Below are 16,796 nucleotides of genomic sequence, written 5' to 3' on the forward strand. Positions count from 1 at the left end.
CTACAGGAGGACAACATTGGTTCCTACATCATTTAGTTCCTACAGGAGGACAACATTGGTTCCTACATCATTTAGTTCCTACAGGAAGACAACATTGGTTCCTCCATCATTTAGTTCCTACTGGAGGACGACATTGGTTCCTACATCATTTAGTTCCTACTGGAGGACAACATTGGTTCCTACATCATTTAGTTCCTACAGGAGGACAACATTGGTTCCTACATCATTTAGTTCCTACAGGAGGACAACTTTGGTTCCTACAGGAGGACAACATTGGTTCCTACATCATTTAGTTCCTACAGGAGGACAACATCGGTTCCTACAGGAGGCCAACATCGGTTCCTACATCATTTAGTTCCTACAGGAGGACAACATTGGTTCCTACAGGAGGACAACATTGGTTCCTACAGGAGGCCAACATCGGTTCCTACATCATTTAGTTCCTACTTGAGGACAACATTGGTTCCTACATCATTTAGTTCCTACAGGAGGACAACATTGGTTCCTACAGGAGGACAACATTGGTTCCTACATCATTTAGTTCCTACTGGAGGACAACATTGGTTCCTACATCATTTAGTTCCTACAGGAGGACAACATTGGTTCCTACATCATTTAGTTCCTACAGGAGGACAACTTTGGTTCCTACAGGAGGACAACATCGGTTCCTACATCATTTAGTTCCTACAGGAGGACAACATTGGTTCCTACAGGAGGACAACATTGGTTCCTACATCATTTAGTTCCTACAGGAGGACAACATTGGTTCCTACATCATTTAGTTCCTACTGGCGGACAACATTGGTTCCTACATCATTTAGTTCCTACAGGAGGACAACTTTGGTTCCTACAGGAGGACAACATTGGTTCCTACATCATTTGGTTCCTACTGGAGGACAACATTGGTTCCTACATCATTTAGTTCCTACAGGAGGACAACATTGGTTCCTACAGGAGGACAACATTGGTTCCTACAGGAGGACAACATTGGTTCCTACATCATTTAGTTCCTACAGGAGGACAACATTGGTTCCTACAGGAGGACAACATTGGTTCCTACATCATTTAGTTCCTACTGGAGGACAACATTGGTTCCTACATCATTTAGTTCCTACAGGAGGACAACATTGGTTCCTACATCATTTAGTTCCTACAGGAGGACAACTTTGGTTCCTACAGGAGGACAGCATCGGTTCCTACATCATTTAGTTCCTACAGGAGGACAACATTGGTTCCTACAGGAGGACAACATTGGTTCCTACATCATTTAGTTCCTACAGGAGGACAACATTGGTTCCTACATCATTTAGTTCCTACTGGCGGACAACATTGGTTCCTACATCATTTAGTTCCTACAGGAGGACAACTTTGGTTCCTACAGGAGGACAACATTGGTTCCTACATCCTTTGGTTCCTACTGGAGGACAACATTGGTTCCTACAGGAGGACAACATTGGTTCCTACATCATTTAGTTCCTACAGGAGGACAACATTGGTTCCTACATCATTTAGTTCCTACAGGAGGACAACATTGGTTCCTACATCATTTAGTTCCTACTGGAGGACAACATTGGTTCCTACATCATTTAGTTCCTACTGGAGGACAACATTGGTTCCTACATCATTTAGTTCCTACTGGAGGACAACATTGGTTCCTACATCATTTAGTTCCTACAGGAGGACAACATTGGTTCCTACATCATTTAGTTCCTACAGGAGGACAACATTGGTTCCTACATCATTTAGTTCCTACAGGAGGACAACATTGGTTCCTACATCATTTAGTTCCTACTGGAGGACAACATTGGTTCCTACATCATTTAGTTCCTACTGGAGGATAACATTGGTTCCTACATCATTTAGTTCCTACTGGAGGACAACATTGGTTCCTACATCATTTAGTTCCTACAGGAGGACAACATTGGTTCCTACATCATTTAGTTCCTACAGGAGGACAACATTGGTTCCTACATTATTTAGTTCCTACAGGAGGACAACATTGGTTCCTACATTATTTAGTTCCTACAGGAGGACAACATTGGTTCCTACATCATTTAGTTCCTACAGGAGGACAACATTGGTTCCTACATCATTTAGTTCCTACAGGAGGACAACATTGGTTCCTACATCATTTAGTTCCTACAGGAGGACAACATGATAACATAAAAAAATCATATAATAGATAAAATACAGGTACAGGTTGTTTAGAGTTCAGTTGTACCTTGTTTTAAAACAAATTAAAACAAGGTACAACTGGTACTGCCACTAATACTGGACTCTAAAAATCACTAGAAAACCGTTTAAAGCACATAATCATGTCACTGTACAATATATCAGAATAAAAACATGTAATCATATTAAAATATGTACGCATAGTTCCAATATTTACCATAAAACGTCACTCGTGATTCACGTGATTAATTAGATTACTAATCCTTATAATTTAATCTTTGAGGACTAGAAGAAGAAAACACTTCAAGGAATTCTCCACCAGTTTTTACGATCATCAGTCAGTTGTTGATTTTGATGATCCACTGAAGCTACTGTAGCATGTAGCTTAACGTTAGAGTGAAGAAAGAGCAGGAGGAGGGAGGAGTTATAGTGGGTCAGAGGCAGAGTTGTCATCAGAGAGATGTTCACCACTACCACCATCTTCGCTAGCCTTTACTTTATCATCCATGATAAACAGTGACGTATCCAAGGTAGGAAGCCTGATGCTCTGAGATGCTAACGGAGACAACAACAACAAACAGGAAGAGAAGGAGCTGCGTGAACACAGCGGTGCTGCACCCCAGGGGGTTCTGGCAGAAAGGAGAACTGTAGGACAAGTTGGATATGGTGAAGCACGGGTGTTCATAACTATGTTTGAAAGTCAAATGTTCATAAGTGGAGGACTACCTGTTGTTAATCATATAATACATACACATTTCGCTATTTAAATGCTTTGGGGACGTTGTTTACATTTAAATTCTTTTACAGAGCCTTCTTTAACTGTCCTAGTTGATTGGATCAAAGTGACCATCAGGTTTTCCTGTGGACGTGATTCCACTGGTGTCCCTGACACTCCGTTTCAGGGTTATCCTCATGAATCCACGCTGCTCTTCAACGCAGTGGCGTCCTGTGTTTCAGATGAATCACCACAAACCATGTGGTCGTCACACTTCCTATCTCCACTCCTTTATTTGAGGGGACATGGACAGACCTGTGGTCCACTTGTCCAACCAGGAGTCTCTGCTTCAGCTGAGCTATAATTCCACAGTGGATTCAAATGAACACATTTTTCTGGAGACCTTCTACACCCAATAAACTCAATCAGGAAGCACATGAACATGTCCACCAGAGGAACGCCGTCACCAAGACTGGATCTCCTGGTTGAGATCTCCTCAACTGGAGAACAAGACGGACCACCAAGGTGTGAACCTGACCTCTGTGTACCACTGATGGTGAAGTTCTGCTAAGTGACACGAAGCCCCTACAAACAGAACAACCAACGTTAACGGACCGGGTCACCAACCGGTTCACTGACCGGCAGCTTTCAGGCTTTGGGTCACATAAAGAGGTTTCACACCTAATAATCCAGGCTGAGCCGCTCGACACTGGCTAAAACCTGGATTAGTGGCAGCTAAGCCAGAGACTAAACCAACCAACACGACTTCAAAGACAACACAGAGGGGACACCACTGAGGACAACAAAGTGGAAAATCTCATTTTCCCAGATTTCCCGTTGCTCGTCCTTCGGGACCCCAGGGGCCCCACCCGGGTGAGGCCGGAGGCTCCACACACCTGAACCACCTGCTGACAGGAATCACGCCCGGACGGGACACACTTCACGGGCGTGAGAAACACGTCCAGCTCGCGAGGTTTCCCCCGGTGGGACCCAGGAGACACCTGGACGCTTCGGGGACATCAGGAGCGGGTGAGCAGCTCCCGCCCTGCCGTGAAGCCTCCCCCGGTGCTGCCTTCACGGACTGGCGGAGATGCGGCGCGGTGACCCGGGCACACCTTACTTGTTTACATTAGCTAGCGGGGCCTGCTAACGCTAGCCGCCTAGCTGGCCCCACGGGCGTGAGCAGGACGATCCGGGGACACCCGGGGGCTCCCGGGCCCGAGCAGCGACCCGGTACAGCCTTCAGAGCGGGGGTCGTCCGCGGCGGGGCGGCTCGCCCAGGGGACGGGTCTGCGGAGCCCCCGGGGCTGCGGGGAGACCCGTCCGCAGCCGCCCGGCCGGGACAGGCGGTCCCGCACGGCAGGACCAGACACGAGCCCCGTGAGCGCGGGGCACGAGCCCGGCTGTCCCCGGTGGCGCGAGCCGGACTGGACCCGCGTGACGGCGGCTCGCGGCGGCCGAGCCCGGACACGAGCCTCTTACCTGCTCATCGAATCTGTTGATGACGGCCTGGACCCACTCCACGGGTTTGTGCGCCGCCATGGCCGGGCGGGGGACGCCGCCACGCTCCGCTGCGGGGCCGGGGTGCGGGGCCGGGACCGGCGGCCTACTGCTGCATCAGAGCCGGGCCCGAGTGGACGGGAACGCGCGAGACGGCCGACGATTTTCCACTTTCTCCACAATTCACCATGCCACCGCCATGACACACCACCGGAAGTCTTTTTCAGAGAAATTTATGAGAGGTGTCGGAGACCCGCGACAAGCTGTCCGCAGCGAGGAGGACCACTTCCTGTTCGGCCCTTCAAAGTAAGAGGGCTCGGCCGAAAACCTCCTCCAAACAACGAAGAGAAATGTGCACAAGAAAAGGGGACAAAGGGTCTTTTTTTGAAAAGAACTCTACATTTAACACTTATGTCAACGTTTGTGTTTCTAAATTATGATCCGAATGTAGCCTCTGTTGATGTTTCAACACTACGGTTTATAAAAATGACGACTCAAACAACTGGGCTTTGATTTTGAAATGTTTTAATTTGAAATGAAATGTCTGTACTTCCGGGAGTATCGTGTGGGGACTTGGCGACTCGCGGGACGCGCATGCGTGAACTGCGCTCGGGCCTCTCCAGATGCTCTCATCAGCACACAAGCATCACTGACTGGACCCAGTGAACATCTCCTTACCAATGGTACCGACTTCTGCAAATGTGGTGAAGAAAGTCCTCTTTAGAAAATTTAGTGACGTCACCAATAAAATACTAAATACCAATAATTAATAAATAGTTCATACTAAATACTAACTCAGGTTCAGCTAGTGTTTAAAAATAAAATGAGTGGTGGAAACCCAGTAGCAGAACAGCATGGGGATCCTGTTGGGGCCCAGAATGACTTCATTTTGGGGCCCAGAATGACTTAATGTTGACTTAAGCTGAAGTCTACGTACAAGAGACAGGAAATGTCCTGAATATTTTCTTTTTACCTCTGCTTGGTGACATTGTTATTTTGACTGGCTGCTTGTCTTTTGTGATAAAGTGGGTGGAATAAGTTGTGGTTGTCATAAATACAAAACAAACAAGGTTTTCAACAATATGTGTGTTTATGTCTTGATGACTTCATACATTCATGCCAAGCTACCACAGGAACAATGTGTTCTCCTATGTTATTAATCGCACTAATTAATTGTGTTTAACACAATGATCAAAAAGACAAAGTTATTAAAAAAAACTATGTTTGCTGATCATGTGGAAATAAAATAAAAAAAGATACTATTACCGTACAGACTATATACAGTATATCATCAACACCATCGTCATCACCATTATCATCATCATTGTCATCATCTTTGTCAACATCACCATAATCACCATCATCATCATCAGTATCATCAGGAACACCTCCCTATGGAGGATCCCAGATGTCCAAACCTCACCTCAGCTCTACTTTGAGCCTCTCGCTAGTAGCAGTGTCTCTCAGCCTATCAATAAGGAAGACACCCGCTACCCACCTGAGAAAACTCATTTCGGCCGACTGTATCCGCAATCTCATTCTGTTGGTCATGACCCATCACTCATGACTACAGGTGAGGGTAGCAAAAAGGATTGAAATGTAGATGTAGAGCTTTGCCTCCCTTTTTGTTGCAAAAGTGCAATTAAGCAATGGCAATACCGCTCCTGTTGCCCCGGTTCTTGGCCCAATCTTACGTTTAATTGTTCCCTTAGTCGTAAGATTCTTAAACTCCTTCACTCTGGAAGGAGTTTACATTGGGAAGATGACGTGTCTTAAAGTGTAAGAGGGATGTACCTTGCCCACCAAGTGGGCCTACTGAGATCTGATCTGTTATACTCTTTGTCAACTAGCATAGTATATGTGCTGTAGTGTAGTATATGTCCTGTTAGTGTAGTATATGTCCTGTTGGTGTAGTATATGTCCTGTTAGTGCATTATATGTCCTGTAGTGTAATATACTCTGTATGTCCTATAGTGTAATATATGTCCTGTTAGTATAGTATATGTCCTGTAGTGTGGTACATATCATGTTAGTGGATTGCATGTCCTGTTAGTGTATTATGTCTTGTAGTGTAGTGTATGTCCAGCAGTGTATTATATGTCCTGTTAATATAGTACATGTCCTGTCAGTGTAATATATGGCCTGTTAGTGTAGTACATATCCTGTAGTGTAATATATGTCCTATAGTGTAGTACAGGGTGCCAGTGGAAATTGGACTACTGTTGGTCGAAGAAGGAGAGGAGGAAAGTGTGTTCGTAGGAAGAGAGAGAAGAGGAACGCCAAGAGTATAAGACTGAGAGTAGGGGCGTTGAATGTTGGAACTATGACAGGAAAAGGTAGAGAGTTGGTTGACATGATGCAGAGGAGGAAGGTAGACATACTGTGTGTCCAGGAGACCAGGTGGAAAGGTAGCAAGGGTAGAAGTTTAGGAGCAGGGTTCAAGTTGTTCTAACATTGTGTAGATAGGAAGAGAAATGGAGTAGGAGTTATCTTGAAGGAGGAGTTTGTTAGGAATGTCCTGGAGGTAAAAAGAGTGTCAGATAGAGTGATGAGTCTGAAGCTAGAAATAGAAGGTGTGATGTTCAATGTTGTTAGTGGGTATGCTCCACAGGTAGGATGTGAGCTGGAGGAGAAGGAGAAATTCTGGTTGGACTTTGATGAAGTGATGCAGAGCATACCTAGAAGTGAGAGAGTTGTCATTGGTGCAGACTTCAATGGACATGTTGGTGCAGGAAACAGAGGTGATGAGGAGGTGATGGGTAGGTTTGGTATCCAGGAGAGGAACGCAGAAGTACAGATGGTAGTTGACTTTGCAAAAAGGATGGAAATGGCTGTAGTGAATACTTTCTTCCAGAAGAGGCAGGAACATAGGGTGACCTATAAGAGTGGTGGTAGGAGCACACAGGTAGACTACATCTTGTGTAGATGGTGTAACCTGAAGGAGATCAGTGACTGTAAAGTAGTGGTAGGTGAGAGTGTAGCCAAACAGCATAGGATGGTGGTGTGTAGGACGACTCTGGTGGTGAGGAAGATGAAGAGGACAAAGGCAGAGCAGAAGACGAAATGATGGAAGCTGAAAAAGGAAGAGTGTTGCATGACTTTTAGGAAGGAGTTAAGACAGGCTCTGGGTGGTCAGGAGGTGCTTCCAGATGACTGGACAACTACAGCTAATGTGATCAGGGAGACAGGTAAGAGAGTACTTGGTGTGTCATCTGGAAGAAAGTAGATAAGGAAACTTGGTGGTGGAATGAGGAGGTACAGGAGTGTATACAGAGAAAGAGGTTAGCTAAGAAGAAGTGGGACACTGAGAGGACTGAGGAGAGTAGACAGGAGTACAGGGAGATGCAGCGTAAGGTGAAGGTAGAGGTAGCAAAGGCCAAACAAGGGGCTTATGATGACTTGTATGCTAGGTTGGACAGTAAGGAGGGAGAGACTGATCTATACAGGTTGGCAAGACAGAGAGACAGAGATGTGAAGTACGTGCAGCAGGTTAGGGTGATTAAGGATAGGGATGGAAGTGTATTGACAGGTGCCAGTAGTGTGTTGGGAGGATAAAAAGAGTACTTTGTAGAGTTGATGAAAGAGGAAAATGAGAGAGAACAAAGACTAGAAGAGGTGACTGTTGTGGACCAGGAAGTAGCAAAGATTACTCAGGATGAAGTGAGGAGGGCACTGAAGAGGATGAAGAGTGGAAAGGCAGTCGGTCCTGATGATATACCTGTTGAGGTATGGAAGTATCTAGGAGAGGTGGCAGTAGAGTTTCTGACTGTGTTGTTTAACAGGACCTTAGATAGTGAGAAGATGCCTGAGGAATGGAGGAAAAGTGTGCTGGTGTCCATTTTTAAGAACAAGGGAGAAGTGCAGAGTGAACACCTTGGCTCCATGCAAAGGAGAAAAGGCAGTCAATCAACGGTAGGGGTTAAATATTCTTGACAGTGATATTGTTCAATTCATGATAGTCAATACAGGGTTGGAGTGTTTCGTCCTTCTGAGCAATGAAGAAGAACCCAGCTCCCACTGGTGAGGATGATGGCATTATAATTCCCACAGCCAATGAGTCCCAAATGTACGCCTCCATTGCCTCCTGCTCTGGACGAGAGGTTGTACAGGCGACTGCGAGGGTGTGACGCTCAAGGTTGGCAGATTGGTAGCGCAGTCATCCAGCGGAAAGAGGTGGGTAGAGACTGAGCATGACATTTACTGACAACAGGGCCTAGATCATGGTAAACTGCAGGAACAAAAGACAGATCAGTAGTTTCGGGAGCAGAAGGAATGGAAGGCAGGGCTGGAGCAGGAGCCGAATGCAAAAAGTTTTTCGACACACGTTGCTCCAAAAGGTTCCTCTCCCAGCAGACAAAATCAAATACTGTGTTATGTAACCTCAACCATGGATGACCAAGGACCAGAGGGGAGTGAGGACAGTCAATGATATAAAAACCCTTGTGATTATCAGAAACTCCGAGGAGAAGGGGCACAGTTTTATCTGTAACACTGGCTAGTAGCTTACCACTGAGAGACCTGGCATTCATGGGTGTTGAGAGGTACAGTTTCTAGTGCCAAATGCACAACAATGTCTTTGTCCAAGAAACTTTCATCAGCCCCCGACTCATGAGAGCGCTCAGGTGTAAGGACTGGTCTTTCCACAAGATGGTCTTGACAGGGAGAGAATACTCCCCTGACTCAACAGTATCTCTCCCACTTTTGCTAAGTCGAATCTTTTATTTTTCTGGAAAACAGCAAAAATCAAAGTTCATAGAAAGTCTAACTCAAGCTATATAACTAAGGCTGGAATTGTGCTGGTTTCTGACTAAACAGTAACAACGATCTGGCAGCGTGGGTTTGGCAGGGCTGGGTAGAATTAGACAACTTGATCGCAGGATGATGCACTTGAAACCACTCAGCACACCACACCCATGCATACAAACTCCGGCAGCCAGTGTAACAACAACAACAACCGCTGTTTTAGGACACAATACGGTGCTAGGACATTTGATTATATTACATTTTACATATTCAATATAAGAAAGGACCTTGCAGCAGAACAACTCGTAGTTTTAAAGGTCTCATATTATTATTCTTTTCCTTTTGGCTTTTCCCTTCAGGGGTCGCCACAGCGAATCAATTTCCGCCATCTTGCCCTGTCCTTTGCATCCTCTTCTCTCACACCAACTACCTTCATGTCTTCCCTCATTACATCCATAAACCTCCTCTTTGGTCTTCCTCTAGGCCTCCTGCCTGGCAGTTCAAAACTCAGCATCCTTCTACCAATATATTCACTATCTCTCCTCTGGACATGTCCAAACCATCTCAGTCTGGCCTCTCTGACTTTATCTCCAGAACCTCTAACATGTGCTGTCCCTCTGATGTACTCATTCCTGATCCTATCCTTCCTGGTCACTCCCAGAGAGAACCTCAGGATCTTCATCTCTGCTACCTCCAGCTCTGTCTCCTGTCTTTTCCTCAGGGACACTGTCTCCAGACCAAACAACATCGCTGGTCTCACCACAGTTTTGTACACCTTTCCTTTCATTTTAGCTGAAACTCTTCTATCACACATCACACCTGACACTTTCCTCCACCCGTTCCATCCTGCCTGGACACGCTTCTTCACCTCTTTTCAACACTCTCCATTGCTCTGGACTGTTGACCCTAAGTACTTCAAATCCTCCACCTTCTTGATCTCTTCTCCCTGTAACCTCAGTCTTCCACTTGGGTCCCTCTCATTCACACACATGTACTCTGTCTTACTGCGGCTAACCTTCATTCCTCTCCTTTCCAGGACAAACCTCCACCTCTCTAGCTTCTCCTCCACCTGTTCCCTGCTCTCACTGCAGATCACAATGTCATCTGCAAACATCATAGTCCATGGAGATTCCTGTCTAACCTCATCTGTCAGCCTGTCCATCACCATAGCAACAAGAAGGGGCTCAGAGCTGATCCCTGATGCAGTCCCACCTCCACCTTGAACTCCTCTGTCCACCTACAGCACACCTCACCACTGTCTTACAGTCTTCATACATGTCCTGCACCGCTCTAACATACTTCTCTGCCACTCCAGACTTCCTCATACAATACCACAGTTCCTCTCTGGACACCCTGTCATCAGCTTTCTCCAGATCTACAAAAACACAATGCAGCTCCCTCTGGCCTTCTCTGTACTGCTCTATCAACATCCTCAAAGCAAATACTGCAGTACTCTTTTTTGGCATGAAACCATAATGCTGCTCACAAATGTTCACTTCTGCCTTTAGTCTAGCTTCCGCAACTGACACACCAAGTACTCTCCTACCTGTCTCCCTGATCACATTAGCTGTAGTTGTCCAGTCATCTGGAAGCACCTCCTGACCACCCAGAGCCTGTCTTAACTCCTTCCTAAAAGTCACACTCTTCCTTTTTCAGCTTCCACCATTTCGTCTTCTGCTCTGCCTTTGTCCTCTTCATCTTCCTCACCACCAGAGTCATCCTACACACCACCATCCTATGCTGTTTGGCTGCACTCTCACCTACCACTACTTTGCAGTCACTGATCTCTTTCAGGTTACACCGTCTACACAAGATGTAGTCTACCTGTGTGCTCCTACCACCACTCTTATAGGTCACCCTATGTTCCTGCCTCTTCTGGAAGAGAGTATTCACTACAGCCATTTCCATCCTTTTTTGCAAAGTCAACTACCACCTGTCCTTCTGCGTTCCTCTCCTGGATACCAAACCTACCCATAAACCTACCCATCACCTCCTCATCACCTCTGTTACCTGCACCAACATGTCCATTGAAGCCTGTACTAATGACAACTCTCTTACTTCTAGGTATGCTCTGCATCACTTCATCAAAGTCCAACCAGAATTTCTCCTTCTCCTCCAGCTCACATCCTACCTGTGGAGCATACCCACTAACAACACTGAACATCACACCTTCTATTTCTAGCTTCAGACTCATCACTCTATCTGGTCCTCTTTATACCTCCAGGACATTCCTAACAAACTCCTCCTTCAAGATAACTCCTACTCCATTTCTCTTCCCATCTACACCATGATAGAACAACTTGAACCCTGCTCCTAAACTTCTTGCCTTGCTACCTTTCCACCTGGTCTCCTGGACACACAGTATGCCTACCTTCCTTCTCTGCATCATGTCAACCAGCTATCCACCTTTTCCTGTCATAGTTCCAACATTCAACGTCCCTACTCTCAGTCCTATAGTCTAGGTGTTCCTCTTCTCTCTCTTCCTACAAACACACTTTCCTCCTCTCCTTCTTTGACCAAGTAGTCCAATTTCCACCGGCACCCTGTAGGTCAACAGCACCAGTGGCGGTCGTTGTTAACGGGGGCCTTGACTGATCTGGTATGGAAGTCAATGTTTGATTTGCATGTTTGATTTGGCAAAAGTTTTATGTCGTATGCGCTTCCTGACACAACCCTCTGTATTTATCCTGGCTTGGGACCGGCACAATAAAACACAGGCTTGTGCCCTCTTGCGGCTACATTGATCCAAGTTAACTACGTTTAATTTGAGGGAGTCCGGACTGTTCGTGCCAACAGGGTTGGCACCTGGAGTGATAAGAAGAAAGGTGGAGGCCTTGCCGTTCTTGTGAACTACTGTGGCACCTTGAGATACGAGCTGCTCGACTTACAAATTGTTTGAGGTGTGAGCTGTCCAAATTTTTGTTTTACATGCAAGTAATATCCGAGATGAGGGCTGTGCTTTGGGACACCACTTGGCAGATGGACACAACATTAGCTGAGTTCAGATCTCATTCTTTCCCATTTATTGTTATGAGTGTGTGGCCAAAGAGTAGCTTAAAGAAGAAAAGAATGATTTCTATTGAACTGAAGTGGGATATACAGTAATCCCTCACGCATTCGCACATCAACACGCAGATTTTTAGTAGGTAGTCACTTGATACCGTACACGCATTCTATTGGCTGAAGTGCTCTGCGTCCCTTGAGTCTCGGACTTAGACACAGTGTTTTAAACAGTCTATAAAAGTGAGGTGGTTTGAAGGTGGTTTGATAGCAGTATAGGGAGGGCTCATAAACTTTTAAATTACTGTAAGTAATGAAATAAATAGTTTGTCGCTATATCGAGGAATTTCGTTTTTGAGGATTGTTCCTGGAACGCATTAACCGTGAGTAACAAGGGATCGCTGTAATAGAAAACCATGAGTGTGGAGTTTGAGTTATGGAACTGGCAAGTGCATCACAATAACTGCAGTACATCATAATTTGCACATCTTCATGCAAAAAGATGTCCTCAGTAGTGCAGCACCAACCAAAGGAACAATTCTTTTGAAGCTATAAACAACCATCCACAAATAGATGGAAAAGTAGGAATTTTAGCATCAGACGAAACATTCAAGGCTGGTCACGGTTGGTTTGATAACTTTAATGGCACTTGCCTGTCACTTCTACAAATATTTTTAGAAACAGACCTCCTTGGATATGTTTTGTTCTAAAAGACCTGCAAGTGAAAGTTGGGCTAAAAGGCAAAAACAAGAGAACAGTGAACCTTCCTTTCCTCCCTTCGTCTTTGCTATCCACTTACATTTGCTGCATTCATCTGTTACCAAGGTAATAGCACTTAAAATCTTTTTCTTTTCTTTTATATAATTAATAATGCACCAGTAAAGTATGCATGTCTATTGATTGATAGAAATGTTTGGGGGTTTTTCCATAATATTGAAGGATTTGGGGCTTTTTTTTTACTGGAATGGATTAAATTGATTTTAGATTTTTAGATTAACGGAAAACAAACCCGTGTCATGGCGGCACAGTAAGGCAGTGGGTAGCGCTGTTGCTGCACAACAAGGCGGTTTCTGGTTTGTGTCCTGCTCTGTGTGGAGTTTGCATGTTCTCCCCGTGTCTGCGTGGGTTCTCTCCGGATCTCTGGCTTCCTCCAACCTCCAGAAACATGAACTGGCTGTTCTCAAATTGCCCATAGGTGTGAGTGTGTGCATGTTTGTTATTCATGTGGCTCTGTGGTGCCCTGGCATTGTGCACAGAGTGTTACCTACCTCACGCCTCCAGTCGCCTGGGATAGGCTCCGGCACCCTGTGACCTGCAACAGCAGAAGAAGCAGGTAATGAAAATGAATAAATGAATGAAGGCTGATCAGGCACAGGAGCCGTCACTGTCTGTATTTTAGTTCCACAAACAAGCGAAAATCTGATATGAGCCGTGCCTTGGGGCACCACTGCTAGTCGGTGGATGGATACAACATCAGTGAGACCGGATCTCGTTCTTTACCACGTGTTGGTGGATGGATACAACAACAGTGAGACCAGATCTTGTTCTTGAGGTGTCCTTACTGAATACTAACAGTTTGATTAAATTGTTCAAACAGCTATACTGAGTTGTTTTGAAGTGTGTTCACCTTTAATCAGATGAGGACTCCAATATTAACAGTCTAATTATACTACTCTAACAGCTATAACTATTTATTTAGAGGTGTACTCACTGAATATTAACAGTTTAATTAAACTATTTTAACACCTACTAGCGGTAACCCATGGAAATCCCACAGTAAAACAATAATATCAGACTTCATACCAAACATATGAAAACATTGGTATTTGGTATTATAGACCAGGCGCACTCAACGTATTCAAAAATCAATGTGGTGACGTAACGACTTTGTGTTGGCCAATCATGGATGGAGCTGGGTGGACATAGCGAAGTCATAGATGAATGTTACAGGCTAGCTGGAGAAAGAAAGCTAACTAATGGTGAGATTGGGAAAGGAGCTAACGCTAAAGGAAAAGGCACCTGTCAAAAGAGCAAGTGGAAAAGAAATTTTAGAGAAGCGATGGTTCTGTTAGCTGAGTACATGAACAGAACTGTATGGAGTTACTTAAACACCCTTTTGTCAGATGCCCCAGGAGCAGTTTGGATACTACAAAGATTGTCCCATTCCAAACGGAAACCATAGCTTGACAGACCGTTGGTGCTAGCAGCTAGTTTCACTCAGAAATAGTTGTTTTCTGTGTCGTTCTGCTGTCTGGACTCTCTGCTCACAAACACGAACATTGTTGGAACAGTTATGACTCTAAAATTATGTTAACTGGGAAGTCCATGTATAGTTATTTCTTGTCCTAACATAGCAGATGCCTTACGCCATATTGTTCACATGATTCCTTCTGGCAGGTGCACTGTGATTGGTTGGGTGTCGTGATTAGTTGGGCACGTGATTGACATAGTGGGTTGGCGACAGCGTGAGACTTTCAAGTGAGCTTGTTCAAATGTATAGGTGGAGAGATAACTATATATTTAAAGGTGTCCTCACTGAATATTAACATTGATTAAACTATTCTGCTATAACCATTTAACAGTCTAATTAAGCTATTCTAACTTCTATAATCTAACTGCTATATCACTTTTGAAAAGTTCTTTTAGTTTGTAAAGACATTTTCTTTCCTTGCAGGTTGAGTCTTGTATTAAATTCTCTTTACTGTGTACATGTAGGTGATGAGACCATACACACTCACATTACATTACATTACACACACACACACACACACACTACATTCCACGTCCCCTGAGGTCCACACTAAGCATGTTCAAATATTGGAGGATATACACCTTTAGTGACAGACTAGCACTGAACACACACATTCCATGTCCTCACACATATTAATGATGGAGAGTGGATTAAACACAGTGGGTGTGTCTGGTGGGTGAGAGTGCTTCTCATCAATGGCTTTTATCCGTTTGTGCCAACAGAAGGAACAGCTGGTCCTCCCTCTTCTCCTGGAGAATCCCTCTGAAGTCGTTTATTAGCGAGTGAGATGCTAATGACGCCTAAACGACTGCTGGAGTAGCAATAGTTCCAGTATTAGAGTGGTTCTTGTTGTACATCTGAAAGGTCTTCAGTGACACATCTTAAACCCTGAATAGAAGTCCAGCTGCTTCTGCTTGAACCCTGAAGGACTACGGTGACCTCCACGGACGAGGAACCACATCAGCAGTTTGGTCTGGGGAAACCTGTGTTGATTTAATATAATGAAAACGTTAAGCCCTAATGAACATAGAAAGTCTTTACTGACAGGGCGTGGAACATGTCTTCTGTTCAAACACTGCTTCAGGCACATTAAGCTAAAAGTCAATAACTCCAAAACATGACCAATCTCAACTATTTTAAAAAGTCCTTTATTGAACCGACATCAGTTTCAAATGAGTAAAGGCACCTTCTTCCATCTGCACAGGCAAGTTGCTGGCAATAACTTAACAGGAACAGGGGAGCGTCCATGTTCATACACACTTCGGATAAAACTCTTAAATTACATTCAGTTCGATTCGTTCGTATTGCATCCAGACGTTGTGACAAGAGGATCAAACTGAAACTGTTACACAGAAGCCCCTCCACCGGTAGGTGAGTAGACTGTCCAGAGTAGTACAAGTCTGAAGGCAGCCTCCATCGCATTGAAACACCAAGTAGATATTTATCCAGAAACATCTCAATGTTGACAACCAGAATCCTTTGGTCTGCATTTGAACCACACGATTCCACCTGCTGCTCTGAGCTGTAGAGAATTAAATGGACGTCATTGTTCATCTGAAGGCACGTTGGACTTCTAGTGGTAGGCCCTGAACGGCCTACATGAGGATGTGTCACATGAAAGGGGATCGACCTTTGGGTAGAGCATTGTCAGTTTGTCAATCAGAGAGTGTCTTTTTGGACGACATGAGCGTCTACTCGACCGCCTCAGGCCTGGTAGCCACGTAGACGAAGACGACGATGAGCAGCACCACGACCGCCAGCGTCGGCAGGACGATGGTGGCCACCTGCTGCCGGGCTTCCTGCATGGCCTGCTTCCGCTCCTTCTTGTCCTTGGAGGTTTCCTTCTTGGGTTTTCCTTTGAGCTGTCTCATGATGTTTTCACTCTACTCACAGGGACAGAAACACAGACTAGAGTCAGGACAGATCTGATGTCACCACAAGGTCAGCAGAGTCACTTCTATCACACACATTTAAGTCGAACATGGATCATGACAATGGTTGTTTAGACAAATGTTGGCTTCAAACTTGTTAAAAAAAACTCCCCAATAGTCGTCCCAACACCATAGAGAGAACAATCTGAAGATCAAAACACAGGAATGCAAAAGGAACCAAACCAGACCTGCATAATGACAGTCTGGAGGGACTACAACTTAAACTTAGTTTACTCTGACTACATGGACACCATTCTGTGTGAGTGAAAACGATCTACACTGGTAGAAATAGAACTTCCCTAGTCTGACCGTGGTTCCAGGCTCTCCTCCGACGGTCAGTTCTTCTTACTCTCCAGCTGGATTGACTCGACTAAACCAACAGCTTTTTGAAGGAACGCCTGTTTTCATCCATGTGACAGTTTAACATCTCCGTTTAACCAGAACTAAAGTGTCCACAACAACACATCACTATTTTAAAATTAAT

At 45.0% G+C, this 16,796-nt stretch overlaps 1 protein-coding gene across 3 annotated transcripts in view; it reads right to left on the reverse strand.

Moving 5' to 3' along the window:
- nf1a (neurofibromin 1a) overlaps nt 1-5,102 on the reverse strand; it is a 58,730-nt gene extending 53,628 nt beyond the window's left edge. For all 3 annotated transcript variants that reach the window (XR_011035533.1, XM_068316764.1, XM_068316763.1), the window contains exon 1: nt 4,370-5,102. Coding sequence is in view for 2 of the 3 variants with exons in the window: in XM_068316764.1 (XP_068172865.1) it covers nt 4,370-4,429 (60 nt within the window). In the remaining variant the exon portion in view is untranslated. The remainder of the gene's footprint in view (nt 1-4,369) is intronic.
- Between the last annotated feature and the right edge of the window lie 11,694 nt (nt 5,103-16,796).

The sequence above is a fragment of the Antennarius striatus genome, chromosome 6 (genome assembly GCF_040054535.1).
Source record: "Antennarius striatus isolate MH-2024 chromosome 6, ASM4005453v1, whole genome shotgun sequence".
Classification (NCBI taxonomy): Eukaryota; Metazoa; Chordata; class Actinopteri; order Lophiiformes; family Antennariidae; genus Antennarius; species Antennarius striatus.